This window comes from Opisthocomus hoazin, chromosome 1 (assembly GCF_030867145.1).
Source record: "Opisthocomus hoazin isolate bOpiHoa1 chromosome 1, bOpiHoa1.hap1, whole genome shotgun sequence".
Classification (NCBI taxonomy): domain Eukaryota; kingdom Metazoa; phylum Chordata; class Aves; order Opisthocomiformes; family Opisthocomidae; genus Opisthocomus; species Opisthocomus hoazin.
This window is the reverse complement of record NC_134414.1, coordinates 7,067,806-7,082,254: the sequence shown is the minus strand read 5'-3', so window position 1 is coordinate 7,082,254 and position 14,449 is coordinate 7,067,806. Positions and strand designations below refer to the sequence as shown.

General features: G+C 47.6%; 1 protein-coding gene across 8 annotated transcripts in view; it reads left to right on the top strand.

Annotated features, from left to right (window-relative positions):
• The window catches only part of NARS2 (asparaginyl-tRNA synthetase 2, mitochondrial), a 74,304-nt gene extending 65,247 nt beyond the window's left edge, over nt 1–9,057 (top strand). For 4 of the 8 annotated variants that reach the window (XM_075416216.1, XM_075416195.1, XM_075416205.1 and 1 more), the window contains one exon: nt 3,686–4,496. In XM_075416216.1, coding sequence (XP_075272331.1) covers nt 3,686–3,830 — 145 coding nt within the window. In that variant the 3' untranslated portion in view covers nt 3,831–4,496. Of the gene's footprint in view, nt 1–3,685; nt 4,497–8,514 lie in introns of those variants that run through there. The other 4 variants (XM_075416242.1, XR_012763439.1, XR_012763440.1 and 1 more) reach the window with 4 other exon arrangements.
• The last annotated feature ends 5,392 nt before the right edge of the window (nt 9,058–14,449 follow it).

The window sequence follows — 14,449 nt, the reverse complement described above, 5'->3', positions numbered from 1 at the left end:
TTCCCTTTTTTTTCTGATAGAATATTCAGCTTCATGGACTGCAATATCTTTGTTCTTTCAGCCTTTTTTCAAACTGGCTGCGGAGGCTTCAGTGTAAAAACAGGGTTACATAAAAGATCAATATTATATTGTATTTGTTTTGAAAGGAGACTGAAAAGAATACATTCTGCTTATGAATGGTCACTGAGAGATCACTGATCTTCGTAGTGCCTTGCCATGCAGCACAGGAGCTCATGGTGATGACAAAAGGGTATAGATTTTTAAAAGGATAAAAGGAAATGCTTTTCTAGCTTGGCACATAACAAGCTCCTGGAATTCATTGCCGGGGGACGTTGCTGCAGCACATGCTTTCGTAACATTCAAATCTCTGAAGAACTACCAGTCCTCCAGGTCCAGAACATGAACTCTGTGGCTAGCTGGGGTCGCAGAAATTGATTCACCCCATGGAATGATGTTGCACAGTCCCCCTATTGCCAATGGAGGGCTCAGCTCTCCTCTTAAGTATGAGCTACTGAGAGAAATAGCTAGACTAGTTCATGACTGTTTTTGAGGTGAGAAACATCCAATGTCTGGAGACTATCGAATGAAAGAAAACCTCAGGGAGCTTTTTCTAGCCTAAAGGGAATTTTCTCTTCATCTGCAGGCAGTTACTTTTTCTTTCATCTGGGAAGAATGGAAAAATTTCTCAATTCCTTTGCTTCTTCTGAGCACAGTCATCAGAAAGGATTCACAGGCTTGATCCTCTGCACGTTTAATTCAGCGGACTTTTTCCATTAGCTTTAATGGGTTGTGTTTTGCTCCTTTTGCCAAAATGGCTTCTCAAAGTGCTTTGAGATCTACAGATGAAAGCACTGGATAAGCAAGCATAGAATTTATTATTATTGTTCATCTGGAAGAAGCTGAGTTATTTCATCTCTTTACTATGACTTTATAAACTCTGTTGCCAGCAAAAGGGGAGAAAAGGTGCCAGGCTTAGTCTCAGCTGTCTTTGCATAGACTGAGATGTGCTTATGGACATCATCAGAAATGTTTGTGCTGTACTTTAGATTCCTAGTCCCAGCTAGAGTTGTCACCAGCTGGTTTCCCAGTTCTGCTCAGAACTACTGAGCTGGTACACATTGATGTGCCACCAGCGGCACCCGTATCCCTCACAGCTACAAGGTCTTTCCTGTGTCACAAATCAACACCCTCGGCATCAGATCTGCCAATCGCCTTCCTTTCAAACCCTAAAAAGAAGCCTTGCTAAGCAGAGCTCCCCAGGGCAGTTCCCAGTGTATTAGTGGAAACTCAAGTTCTCCTTAATGTGGTCTTTATGAAGTTGATAGAGATGAAGACCGCCATGCTGTTGCACAGCCTACGTATTCGTATCCTAAGCATAATCATAGAATCATAGAATGGTTTGGGTTGGAAGGGACCTTAAAGGGCATCTGGTTCCAACCCCCCTGCCATGGCCAGAGACATCTTCCACCAGACCAGGTTGCTCAGAGCTCCATCCAGCCTGGCCTTGAACCCTGCCAGGGAGGGGGCAGCCACAGCTTCTCTGGGCAACCTGTGCCAGTGTTTCACCACCCTCGTGGTGAAGAATTTCTTCCGAATATCTAATCTAAATATGCGCTCTTTTAGCTTAGAGCCGTTCCCCCTTGTCCTATCACTACACACCCTTGTGAAAAGCCCCTCTCCATCCTTCCTGGAGGCCCCTTCAGGCACTGGCAGCTGCTCTAAGGTCACCCTGGAGCCTTCTCTTCTCCAGGCTGAACAGCCCCAGCTCTCTTAGCCTGTCCTCGCAGGAGAGGTACTAGTCTTCCTCACAAGGTGTGGGGTGGATACAACGGAGCCTTAGCAAGCCAAGCTAACGCCCAGCAGCGCAGGCAGAAAGGGTGTGGGTCCCAGGGATCAGGGAGCACGTGTCCCGTTCTTGGGCCTGCGGTCCGGCTTGTGGCGTGGGCAGAACTGCACATCGTGTGTCAGGGCTAGTAGGACGAGGTAAGAGGTTCTCCTGCTGGTTTTACTACTTGGGCAGTGGAGTGGAGGGGAAAAAACCCTAAAGATTGAAATGAGTGTGATAAATGGCTTCCCAAGTTTGAACTACTGTTAATGAGCTGCAAGGAAAAATAGTATTTCATAGTCTAAAAGGCATACTGTCAAACTTAGTCTGCCAGGGCGTTCTCTTGCAGCTGTAGCATTCATTGGAGAGTGTTTCTGTTTGGCAAGTAGAGGTGCTCAGTGGCAATACTTTGGCTTTGCTCTGTTAAAATGTAGTCTTCAAACCAGCAAAACTCTGAAGCACATGGAAGTCCAAGCAAGTACACTTAAATATATTTTTAAGCAAGTACACTTGAATATATATAACGTATATTTTACATTTAAACATACATAAATATCTAAATATATATGTATACCAAAACACTATAAAATACACTTTTTCCTTGCGGTTTATTCACAGTAGTTAAAATCTGGGAAGCCATTTATTACAACCAATCCAATCTTAATTTTTTTTCACAGTGCTTTTTTTCCTCCACTCCACTGCCTAAGTAGTAAAACACATATATGTATTTATATTTAAACGTACTTGATTTTTTTTTAAACTGGGATGATAAAATATTCATACATAACAACTAGAAAGCGTGCAATGTATCTGGAGTCACTCAATCCCTTACTAGTGCATTCGTATAAAGAATAACAACTTTGTGGCCTCAGCAAGCTCAGAAGTGGCCCCATAAATCAACAGAACCACTGAGATGTGTTTCACTCCTATTAAAATTAAACTGCTGGTGACAATTTATAGCTGCAAATATAGTTCCTGTGTATCACATCAGCTGCAGTCCAGCTGGGAAATGGGGAGCTCTAAAGCAGAACCATCGTAATCTTGTTGACACCCATATATTTGGAATATCTGCTTCCAAACGTTTTTTTTTGAGCTTTCTGTGCACAACAGGTGCTGTTCTCCAAAATGAAATTTCTTGTTCCAGATCTCATTTTTGGAGACAATATGTCCAAGATTTTTTGCTGACTTACGGTGCAAATAAATAACTCTGTAATAGTGATTGGGGGAAAAGGAACAAAAAGCTGTCACAATTACCTTAAAAGAAAAAAAAAAAACCCTGAAGGAATATTAAGCATACAGCAAGACCTATTTAGGCTTCTGAAGAAATTACTGGAAAGGAAATGACTTATACTGCAGAAAAGAAGACAGAAAATGAAAGAATATATTGTAGGGCAGATTTCAGCACCAGCGTGGCGAGGGCTAAACAAACCCCATCAGGCGACTCCATCTCCTACAGTGGAAATGTTTTGTGCTTCTGTAGGAACCTGGGTTTGTGGAGTATTTTGGATACAAAAACTTACAAAGATGCTGTCAGTATGAGCAGAGCGATGGCGTTAAAGCTGTTCTTCTTACCCAAGTGAGTTCTTGCTCCGAAAACAAAACAGGCCCTGGCATATTGGCGAAGCATAGCTATGCTGGTTTAAATGCCTTTGCACTTGGGGGTTCTGCTGACAGTTCTGCCTGTCAGGGAGCCGCACCTCTTCACATCCCTGACCAGCGCCGGCTGTGCTGGCAGAAACCCACAGTGGTTAGGGTCAAAGGGAACTAATTAAGATGGAAAGCAAAACCCTAGATGAAAAGCTCGCTCTAATTACATTAACATAACCGTGCTGCAAATGTAACTGTCTGTTTAAATTACAGGTATCTAGACCTCCGAAAATTCGGCTCAGTTCCTCATGGAGGCTTCGGAATGGGGTTTGAACGCTACCTGCAGTACATCTTGGGAGTTGACAATATCAAAGATGTGATTCCTTTCCCCAGGTTTTCTCACTCCTGTCTCCTGTAGCTCAGCAGTTGACTCACGTGGAGAAGACTGCTGGTGTGACAATATGTATATAGCATTTTAGGAAATGACTCACTGTGGTTTAGTAGGAAATTCAAGATAATTTTTATATCAGTGAAACTCTTGGTAATTTTAATTCTGGCTTATTGAAAATAATATATGTTCTGGTGAGATTATGAAAGCATATTTGGAGTTATTTTGATAGCAGTTCGTGTCTTCAGTGCACTTCAGGAGTATTACTAAATCCCACTTAACTAAAGGGTTAAGATTCTCGTGAGACTAGTACAAGCCGAGGAAGTACTGAATAAGCGTTGTTGGAGGTAGTGGGGGTTTTACGTGAACTACTAATAAGGAGATATGACCTGAAATGGACTGGGAGCCAGGGCTGCTGTGAGGCTTTAATAGGCTTTAATTAAATGCCTGCACAGCACTTTGAAGATTGTTATAAAATTGTGAAGTGTTGTCATGGCTGTGATGCACTTGCTGTTACGAAGTGGCTACTGGAAAGCATGATTCTCCCCACCCCGAGTTAAAAGTAAATATTATTTACCTTGGAAAAATCAGCCAAACCTAAGCAAGGAAAAATGTCAAATTCAAACTGGTGAACTAGGTGAATGATGTTTGATTTTGTGACTCATCAATAAAGATGTACACTGGGTTGTTTTGTAACTCTGTATGGTTTCTTCTTCTGTTATAAAACCGTAGCACTCGGCATCATAGTGTTTCCTTCAGTGTCTTTGGTAGATGTTTCCTTTTCACAGAATCACAGGGTGTTTAGGGTTGGAAGGGACCTCTGTGGGTCATCCAGTCCAACCCCCCTGCCGAAGCAGGGTCACCCAGAGCAGGCTGCACAGGACCACGTCCAGGCAGGTCTTGAATATCTTCAGGGAAGGAGACTCCACAACCTCCCTGGGCAGCCTGTTCCAGGGCTCCGTCACCCTCAGAGGGAAGAAGTTCTTCCTCATGTTCAGCTGGAACTTTCTCTGCTTCAGTTTGTGCCCGTTGCCCCTTGTCCTGTCACTGGGCACCACTGAACAGAGTCTGGCCCCGTCCTCCTGACACCCACCCTGAAGATATTTATAACCATTACTAAGGTCCCCTCTCAGCCTTCTCTTCTCCAGGCTGAACAAGCCCAGCTCCCTCAGCCTTTCCTCATAGGAGAGATGCTCCAGTTCCCTCAGCATCCTCGTAGCCCTCCGCTGGACTCTCTCCAGTAGCTCCTCATCTTTCTTGAAGTGGGGAGCCTAGAACTGGACACAGTACTGCAGATGGGGCCTCACTGGGGCAGAGGAGAGGGGGAGGAGAATCTCCCTCGACCTGCTGGCCACACTTTTCTTAATGCACCCCAGGATGCCATTGGCCTTCTTGGCAGCCAGGGCACACTGCTGGCTCATGGTCAACCTGTCGTCCACCAGGACACCCAGGTCCCTCTCCACAGAGCTGCTCTCCAGCAGGTCAGCCCTGAGCCTGTACTGGTGCCTGGGGTTGTTCCTCCCCAGGTGCAGGACCCTGCACTTGCCCTTGTTGAACTTCGTCAGGTTCCTCTCTGCCCAACTCTCCAGCCTGTCCAGATCTCGCTGAATGGCAGCACAGCCTGCTAGTGTATCCACCACTCCTCCCAGCTTTGGATCATCAGTAAACTTGCTGAGGGTACACTCTGTCTCTTCACCCAGGTCATTGTTGAATTTTCTCTGTACCCAGACTAGTTGCACAACTTCTGCAGGAGATAGCTGTCTTGTGTCTCCGAGAGAGCACATGTTCATAGCAGAAAGAAATGTTCAGTGAGATGAGAGTTCATTCATCTCTCCGGAGCCAACCTGCAATTTATTGGTGTGTTTTTGTTGTAGCTGTGCTTTTTTGTTGTTGTTATTGCGATAATATCTCATGTGCTCATCAGACCAAGCGGTTTTGTCTGTATTTTGAAACAACCAACATCATATGCTCCCGAGCGTTGCATATGTATTAAGTAATTGCTTATCACTGTAGGATCTGAACTCCTTGCAGTCTTTAATGAGTTTATGCTCTCAGCTTCCCTGCCAGGTAAAGAAATAGTCATTTCTGTTTTGGAGACGGAATTAAGGGCAGATCAAGTGACTTGCCCAAGGCAGGTGGAAAACAGTGGTTTATTTGGGACTTGAACTGATGGTTTCCAGCATCCTTCTTTCCTTCCAAATTATCACAATCCAGCAAATGGTCATTTGCATAGTGCTTACTACTCTGGAGCCCAAGACGGCTGCAGTATAGACAATATATATAAAAGAAAAAAGCAAGGTAACAGCATTATTGCTAATGAACCCCGTGTAAACTGGCACATACAACGTGAAGTGGCTGCAGAACAGCCCTGAAAGCTTCTTTTCCGAGTAGATGAAAGAGATTAAAAAATAGTAATCAACTAGCATTGCGCTGGTGGTGTTGCAGTCACAGTTCTCTCCGGTAGGGCTGTATAATACTGCACCTGCAGTAGCTAAAAATACATATTTATGTCATGTGGCCCCTGCCATGTTTCAGCGTGGTCCACGGCTGGGGCTGTTATGTGTTACGATCGTGCAAACAACGTCACCACAAGGTCAATGTTTTGGGGTGTTTGCTGCATGCGCTGAGACATCCCCTGCGTATCAAGATTATTTTTTTTTTTTTCACACACCTCTCTGCTCCGCTCGTTTGGGCAGGTGTTAACTGTGCGTTGGCTGGTTTGCGTTTCCCAGTACAGCCCGAGTTGGTGAGTCTGGTTCCACGAAACGGTTCAAGCACCTGCCTTCCCTTCGAAACCACTGAGAAGTTCCTACATCAGACAGCCGAGTAGCTTCCTGCACTTGGACCAGCTCTGCTTTTAATGCTTCGTCTTAAATGTTACTGCTGGCCTTTATGTTTTGGAATTACTTCTCTCAGCAGAAAGATGTGGAAAGAGTACAGCTGCCAAACAGCCCCATCCATACCGTGTTCCTAAATAACTTGCGATGAGCAGGCGTCCTTATTGAGCTCCTTAGTCACCGGTTCTGTCACCGTTGCTGTAAATGAGAGCCCTTGAACTGGAAGCCCATCTGCTGAAAACGGAGTGGGCGGGTGGCAGCGCCGTCTCCTGTCCACTCTGCTCCCATCGCGGCAGCGGCTCTGCGCTGGCTGTGTTGGTTTTGGCATCAGCTGGCTGTTGTCACTGGCAGGTTGTTGATCACCTGGTGAGATGCCAGATCTGATGGGCAGGGTGGGGCTGAGCAGGGCCAGGTGAAAAACGAGGCGTAGAGAAGAAGACAATGGAAGGTGCCAAAAAGTCATAGGATGATGTGGCGTGAGTCACAGGTGGTGGCAGGACTGTTTCAAACAGGCTCGCAGGGCGCCTGTCAGGGCCTTGTATGAGGTGACAGCTTGCAAGAACCAAGGACTGGTCTGATCCACGCGTCATTCTTTGCCTTGCGAAGAGGTTGTTGCTGGGCAGAAGGAAAAGCTTGAACTTTTGATTTAGAGATCGGTAAGTATATGAAGGAATGTCAAAGGTTTGAGGTTTTAGTTTTGGTTCGGGGTTAAGGGTGGTTTTGCTGTTTTTCTGGTTGCAGCCATTGTAGAAAGGCAGATTTTTAAGGAAGGTGTAGCAAGGATGCACCATGAGGGGATCTTATAATGTCTTAAGGGTGGGTGTCGACCAGGCTCTTTTCAGTGGAGCCCAGCGACAGGACAAGGGGCAACGAGCACAAACTGAAGCACAGGAAGTTCCAGCTGAACATGAGGAAGAACTTCTTCCCTCTGAGGGTGACGGAGCCCTGGCCCAGGCTGCCCAGGAAGGTTGTGGAGTCTCCTTCTCTGAAGATATTCAAACCCTGCCTGGACACGGCCCTGTGCTGCCTGCTCTAGTGACCCTCCTTCAGCAGGGGGATTGGACTAGGTGATCCACAGAGGTCCCTTCCAACCCCTGCCATTCTGTGATTCTGTGAGTGATGCTTGGTGAGTTTCCAACTATGCATCCAAGAGGAGCGGTCTCCCCAGCCTTCTTCAGGTATTTCTATATTTCATTCAAAGGTACTCAGCAAGTTGGAGGTCCCATGGGCAGGGTTGAGCTAAGGGGGCATTGCTCTTGGACCTAAAAGCTCATCCAGCAGACTACCCCGGATAATCTGGAAGAATAAGCAGGAGGACAGCAGGGTTGTTCCCAACAGAACCTAACCAGATGAACGTTCAGCCTCAGAAGGGAGAAGAAAGGCTTGTCCGTTCCTGGAAACAGCCTTCCACACACCTTGTTTTTCCTAGCAGTGGGAGAGAGGAGAAGGCAGAGGCTGAGGTCCATGTGTGTGATGATCCTGCTTAGGGTTAATACCGAGATCGATGTTCTTGGGAGACGCTTGATGTATGGGTACCAGCAAGGGTGGGAGCTGCTCTTTCCCTCCAGGCTGGCATTGTTCGCCGTGCGCTGTGTATGTGGAACATTGGCTGGTATTGCCAAGGAATGCGATGTGTTTTCCCTGGGATCTCCATGTGGAATGTCGTGTATTTCCTTCGAATCTCCTCTCTCAGAATGTAACGGAGGTCAGTCTGGAGGACAGGGGAGGTTGTTCCTCTTGGACAGGGAGGAGAAGGCAACGAGAATTTCATAGATACAAGCAGTTCTCCTTGCTACATCTTTGCTCGGGCAATGGCTGAAGCCAGACAAAACCTCTGACACTTCTTCAAATAAAAAGCTGTTATTCTTTGCGCACAGGAATCATCTCCTGGCCTGACCGCGCAGTGCAGTAGCTTACGTTGGGGCGTTTCCAGCACGGTAAGCGGTCGGCTCTCAAGGCCAGGTGCCCAGCACAGCCTCTGCTAGCATCCGTTCGGTAAGTACTTGGTGGAGTTTCAGTTCCTCAGCAGCTAGCGCTGCCTCTCTTCAGGTTTGTCCGCACTTGGAGCTGCAGAGGAAGGAGTCGGGGTCATTGATTCCACGTCTGTGGCTTTGCAGCATTAGGGCTGAGCCGTGGGAGAGCAGCACCGCTGGGAATAGAAGAGCAATGCCGTAAACTTTGCATAACCCAATGCCAGCTTCTCAGATGAGTGTTTAGAGGAAAACCTTTGTTTTCACTTCAAGAATGTCAGATAATCCCTTCACTTAAGATTTTTATGTGCTGGATCAAAGTACCCTGAAGTACTCCATTTTTAATTAAAAAAAATACTTGCAGAACGAAAGCCATGTCTCGGTCTTCCTAATTTTAAATCCACTGGGGAGCAAATGCATGCTCTGAAGGTAGCAGTAGAGATTGCTGTTCTCTCGCTTACAATTTACGTTGCGATGCTGTGGCAGTGTCTGGATGTTGGACCGTTGTTCTAGCTTCTGTACAAGCATACACAAAAAGAAACATGGCTGGGCCGAATGTTTAAAAGTCAGCAGACCAGCCCAGGGGTTTTAGCTGAATTACCCGCATTCAGGCCCCCGGACCGGAGAGAAAAGCAGCCAGGTGCCCAGCTCAGCAGCCCGCTCTCCAGTTTCTTTGGTAGTAGCTGTAATTTCTAAAGCATCACTTGTTTGAGGGAATGCCAAGACTGTGATGGGAAATGTAACGTACAGTTTTGCTTGCTGGACTAATATTGATTGTTTGGGAAATAGCTTATAGATGTGTTTTTCTTCGGGGGGAGAAGGGGACTAATTTGCCAAGAAACACTTTGGTCATTGTTTCCATTAAATGTGTGTCTAGAGATAAATGTGGCTTTGCTGCTGCTGAATCCAGTAGCAGCCATTATTACTGTTGTTTTCCCCTCTGCCTTACGCTCGGGGAGAACTGGGAGATGGGTCCAAAGGGGAAAGAAGAAAGACTTCATATAAAGATTGTCAAAGTTCTAATTTCCTCGGATCTGACCGAAGCTGCCGAAGCTACAAAACCGGTGGTCCCGGGGGTGAATTTATTGTTTTGCCTTACTGCTTGTTGCGGAGCCGTGACCTTCAGAAGGATTGTAAAGTTTTATTTTATGATCCTGCTGGTAAAGAGACGTATGTAATTTACTATACGAGTTCTTACGGACTTGGCTAACAACAAGCTTGACCCAGAGTTCAAAGAAATGATGGCTCCCCTTGTTTTATTGCTGCCGTGAAATGTATTATTATCTGTCCTGCAGCTGTGTGTCAGTGTCTGCTGCACGAGGCGTTTGGCAAAGACGCTGTGAAGGGAGAGCTTTCACGTAAGGGGCGAGAGAGGGGCAGGACTGTGTGGCCATTTAAAAGTCGTAGACTAGCTCCATCAGAAATTGTAGGCTCCGTTATGGGTGAAGCGTGGGTGAAATGACTTCAGAATCCCGGTTGCTCTTCTTGCTGACGCTGTTTTGCTGGGGGAAATGGAGGCACGGAGCAATGAAGCTGCTTCCCCGAGGTTGTGGAAGATGTGTGGCAGAACCATGAGACTGACCCGAATCAACCGAACCCTTCCTTGAATTAGGGTTGGACTAGATGACCCACAGAGGCCCCTTCCAACTCCTACCATTCTGTGATTCTGTGATTCCTCAGCACCTCCCTGTAAGACCTTCCCCCCCTCCCCGTTTAGCCCTTGGGTGCGTGGCCACACCAGAAGCAAGGCAGGATGTTTGCAGCTGATCCAGTTTCAAACGCATTTTTGGCATTTCTCAGATCCTAGACTGCGCTTCAGTGATTTTTATCTATTCCTGTATGTCTCGAGGCCTTTCAGAGATAGCAATCCTGCTGTTTATTTTTATTACCCTTGCAATCGATTTTTTCTGAATAATTTGAGGCAGCCAACAGAGTACATTTTTAATTTTCTTTGCAGAGCTTGATCTTGCTTGTTGCTCTTCACCCATAGCTGTCTATCTTGCTGCCTTCGGCAGGTTAATGTACTGAGGCTTCTATATGCTGTGAAAATTGAGGTCTAAATTTTCGAAAGTCACCGATCATGTGGGTTTGCTGGCCAAAAAAATACGCAAACTGCTCAGAAACAATCATGGTCTGGGAGGTGGCCTGCAGAAATCATGTAAACGCAGAAGTTTCTATATTGGACTATTCAGTACTATCTGCTGTGACTTCTGAAAGAGCCTAGGTTTCCAGCCACAGGGGAAAATAATTATATTTCATAGACATAATGATTTTATAATAATACTTCTACAGTGTCTTTACTTCAAAAGTGATTTCTGAGCATTAATTCAATGCTATCTTTGTGGCCCTTTGAAGATCCTGGGCTCTAAGAGCTCAGTATTACGATTAAGCTCTGTGAAGCAGGCTCGCCATCCGTGTTTTTCTGACACACAGGTCTCCCGTTTGCTGCTTGTCCCTCTGCTGATGAATGCATGGCCACGGGCTGCCCGTCCGAGCAGCAGACAGCCGGGCACCCACCCTAGAGAACCTCGGGGCTTGCTGACCTCTCCGTGTGGGTGCTGGCAGGGCTGCTCACACAGCTGTGATGCTCCAGGTGAGCACGGAAAAGTCAGGGACAGATGAAGGGACTTGCCAGAGGCTGTGGAGGGAAGCGAGAGTTAGGGCCAGGGTTAGATTTCCAGGCTCCCCTGCTGGACTTGAGAACAGATTTTTCCCATTTCTGCACAAAGTTAAGGAAAACCAGTGCTCAGCTGGTTGCCAGTTTGCAGCTCCGGGAGATCCAGCTGCGAGCACTTCCCCACCGCAGAGACGCTGGCACCGCTGGAACCCGTGAGGCCTCGTTGGGTCGGGTTGGAGTCACACGACGGCATCGCCCTGAAGCACTTGAAATGACCTCCGCGGTTGTTTAGTGTAAATAAATCACCGTGTGCGTTCAGGCTCGCCCGACGGCGTGTGCGCAGCGCCGTGGCCGCCGAGGAGGGGCTCTGCTCGGCAGCCGGAGCGCTGGGAAGGGTCTGCTGCAGGTGCCTCTCCGCAAACCTGCGCGGGTGGGGCTTTTCCGTATCGCCCTGCCTGGCTGAACTTCGCCACCCGCAAAACCCGAAGAACCACGCAGATAAGTCTGAGGGCCAGTGGCTTCGAGCAGTCTTTCAAATTCAGTGATTATTGATGGCGTTAATAAATTATTAGCGTCTGTGGTGATTTAGGAAGTATAGGGTTCAAGTGTTTAACAAATTTTGTGAGCCTGTTTGTTAATAAATGTGATGGATGACTTGCCAGGCAGGATTACATTGCCGTGTCCTTGGAGTACGTGCTAAAACATGGTGGTTTTAGCACTGTGTTACTCCAGACCCTGACTGAGATTTGGTACCATCTGTAACAGTGCTGGTACGGAGAAAAGGGGAGAAAGTTTGTGCTAAACCCTCTGAGATAGAACATTATGAAGTGTTCATTTCCCAGATCATTAGAAGCTCAGAATGGCCATCTGGCCCAAAACAGAGATGCATATGCCTGCCTCTGCAGCGTTAACAGCCTTCGGCTGCGCGCGTGGCTGCTCCGCAGCGTTTGGGACTGGGAGCTGGAGAGCATCCTCTGCTGCCGATCTCAGGGAAGTCTCTTTGCACTTTGGTCCTTTTACGGTTGATCTGCCGTTCAAAATTGAGCTGGCTTTCAGGAGGTGTCTGTCTAAAATGCAATCGACATTTCAGCCAGGAATATAATGCACTCCCTATGCCTCCAAATGGCCTAAAATGGTTTGAAACCACAAGAGCGTATCACCTCCACGCGTTCTTCCAGTGGTTATTTTCACTGTTCGAAAAGTGCCATATTTCAGTCTCCGTCCGCCTGGCCTCAGCATCTGTCAGGAGGGTATCAGTGTGTCTTAGCTCTCAGCATTTCGGGGGCGTTAGAAGAGACCACAGGCTCTTGGATTTGAAAAATTTGACCTCAAGGATGATGGGAAGAGGCTTTCACATGCTGCTCCTGTGGCTTAACACTGGTAGGAGCTGGAGGGCCTGAAAATAAGGTCTTTATGCCGCTGGCTTTGTTACGTTTATCAGCTGCCACTCTCACCTGTAGATTATTTGGGGGGTTGGACTAGATGACCCACAGAGGTCCCTTCCAACCCCTGCCATTCTGTGGGATTCTGTGGTCACCTGTAGTAGAGCTCTAAGCCTGCTATAAACCCAGCACTTTGTGTATTCCTGGTGATGTGCAGTGGCAAATGGGACCTGGGGGACTCCGTCCTCACCAGCCGTGCTCACGGCCTCAGCTTCCCTACGCGTACAGTAAGGAGGAGAAGACCCGTATGTCTCCAAGCTCACGTGCATCGTAGAGCGATGCTCCAGTAGCTCCAGCACGAAGCTGTGCGTGGTCTGCGATTGTAAACAAACACGGACACATGCTCAAAATAATCTGCACTTTCTAGGAGAGGCCTGAACAACGATTTCCTTCTTCTAATACAATTTTTAGTTCATTATGTTGACTGTGCAGCACAAGCTCATATCCTGAAGGGGTGTCGCTGGAAGGAGGAGTAGGGGGGGAGCATCTGGTTTTATTCTGGCTTCTGTTTTGACCAGCAGATATAATGGCACATGACCGTTGAGCCGACAGTAATCCAGTTACAAAAGTCTTCAGAGTTACTGCACCAACCAAATTAAACTTGATTACATCCAATTATGCTGAAAAGCCAGACAACAGCTCTTCGCTTGGGGTGAAGTAACTTCTTGTGATCGCATGCGGGGAGGCCTTGTGGGGTGTCAGGAGGATAATTGCTCGTTTGCTCTACCACAGAGCACCATCTGGACTTGAAGTAATGCCTAAGGATGTGAGAGTATACCAGGGGCGGGTAAACAGGCAAGGGAGCCCGGCGAAGATTTCTCCCTTGCTTGTTTTATTATCGTTTGTTTTATGGTTGCTTGCCCCGGGCCCAGCTGCGGTCAAAGCCCCATTGTGCCAAAGAGTGTCCGTAGAGGGAGTCCTTTCCATGCAGAGCTTCTGGTCTCCTTAGGAAAAAAACAAGGATGAAGTGGCCTTTATGCTTAAATCAGAATAGCGTCCGTGTCTGGAGCGCTGCCTGCTGCTCTTTTCCACCAAGCAACGCTACAATGGGTTTCTGTTTTGAGAAGGTGAGAAAAAAATAGGAAAACTCCCAGTTTCCTTCTCGTCCATGGTAGAAACAGCGTAAGTTGGGGGGAGAAAAAAAAAGGGTAAACATAGCTGCCAAAAATGTATCTGGGTCCGGGCAGGAGAGTTTGCACGAGGAACTCCTCCATCCTAGAAGGAAGGACCAGGGTGAAGAAGCTCTGGGCCCAGAACTGAGAAATATTTCAGTAGCGTTCTGTCCCAGCTCGGCTCCAGGCAGATTTATTTCTAAGTGTCCAGTTTACTGAGGGAAGCAGGACTGGGCTTCAGCTTAGACTGTGGTTCTGGAATAGGAAAGCCCATTTAATTATCTTCAAGTGCAAGGGCTGGGAGCATCCTCTGGCTGCATCCGCAGACACGTCCAGCTCTGGCACCTCGGCCCCCTCGCTGCGCTGCCCGGCGGCCTGCCTCCGTTCTTGGTGGGATGTGCTGGTTTTGGCCAGGATCTCCAAGGGAGAGGGGACAAAGCTGGTTTGATCTGGAGATATTCAAGACCCGCCTGGACAAGGTCCTGTGCAGCCGGCTGTAGGAGACCCTGCTCCGGCAGGGGGTTTGGACTAGATGACCCACAGAGGTCCCTCCCAACCCCTACCATTCTGTGATTCTGTGATCTGTTGTTTTCCCATCTCCACCGCTAGCAAATGGACCACCGTGTCCAAGGGAGCGTGTGGGCTGGGAACGCTGCTGACCCGCGAGTCGT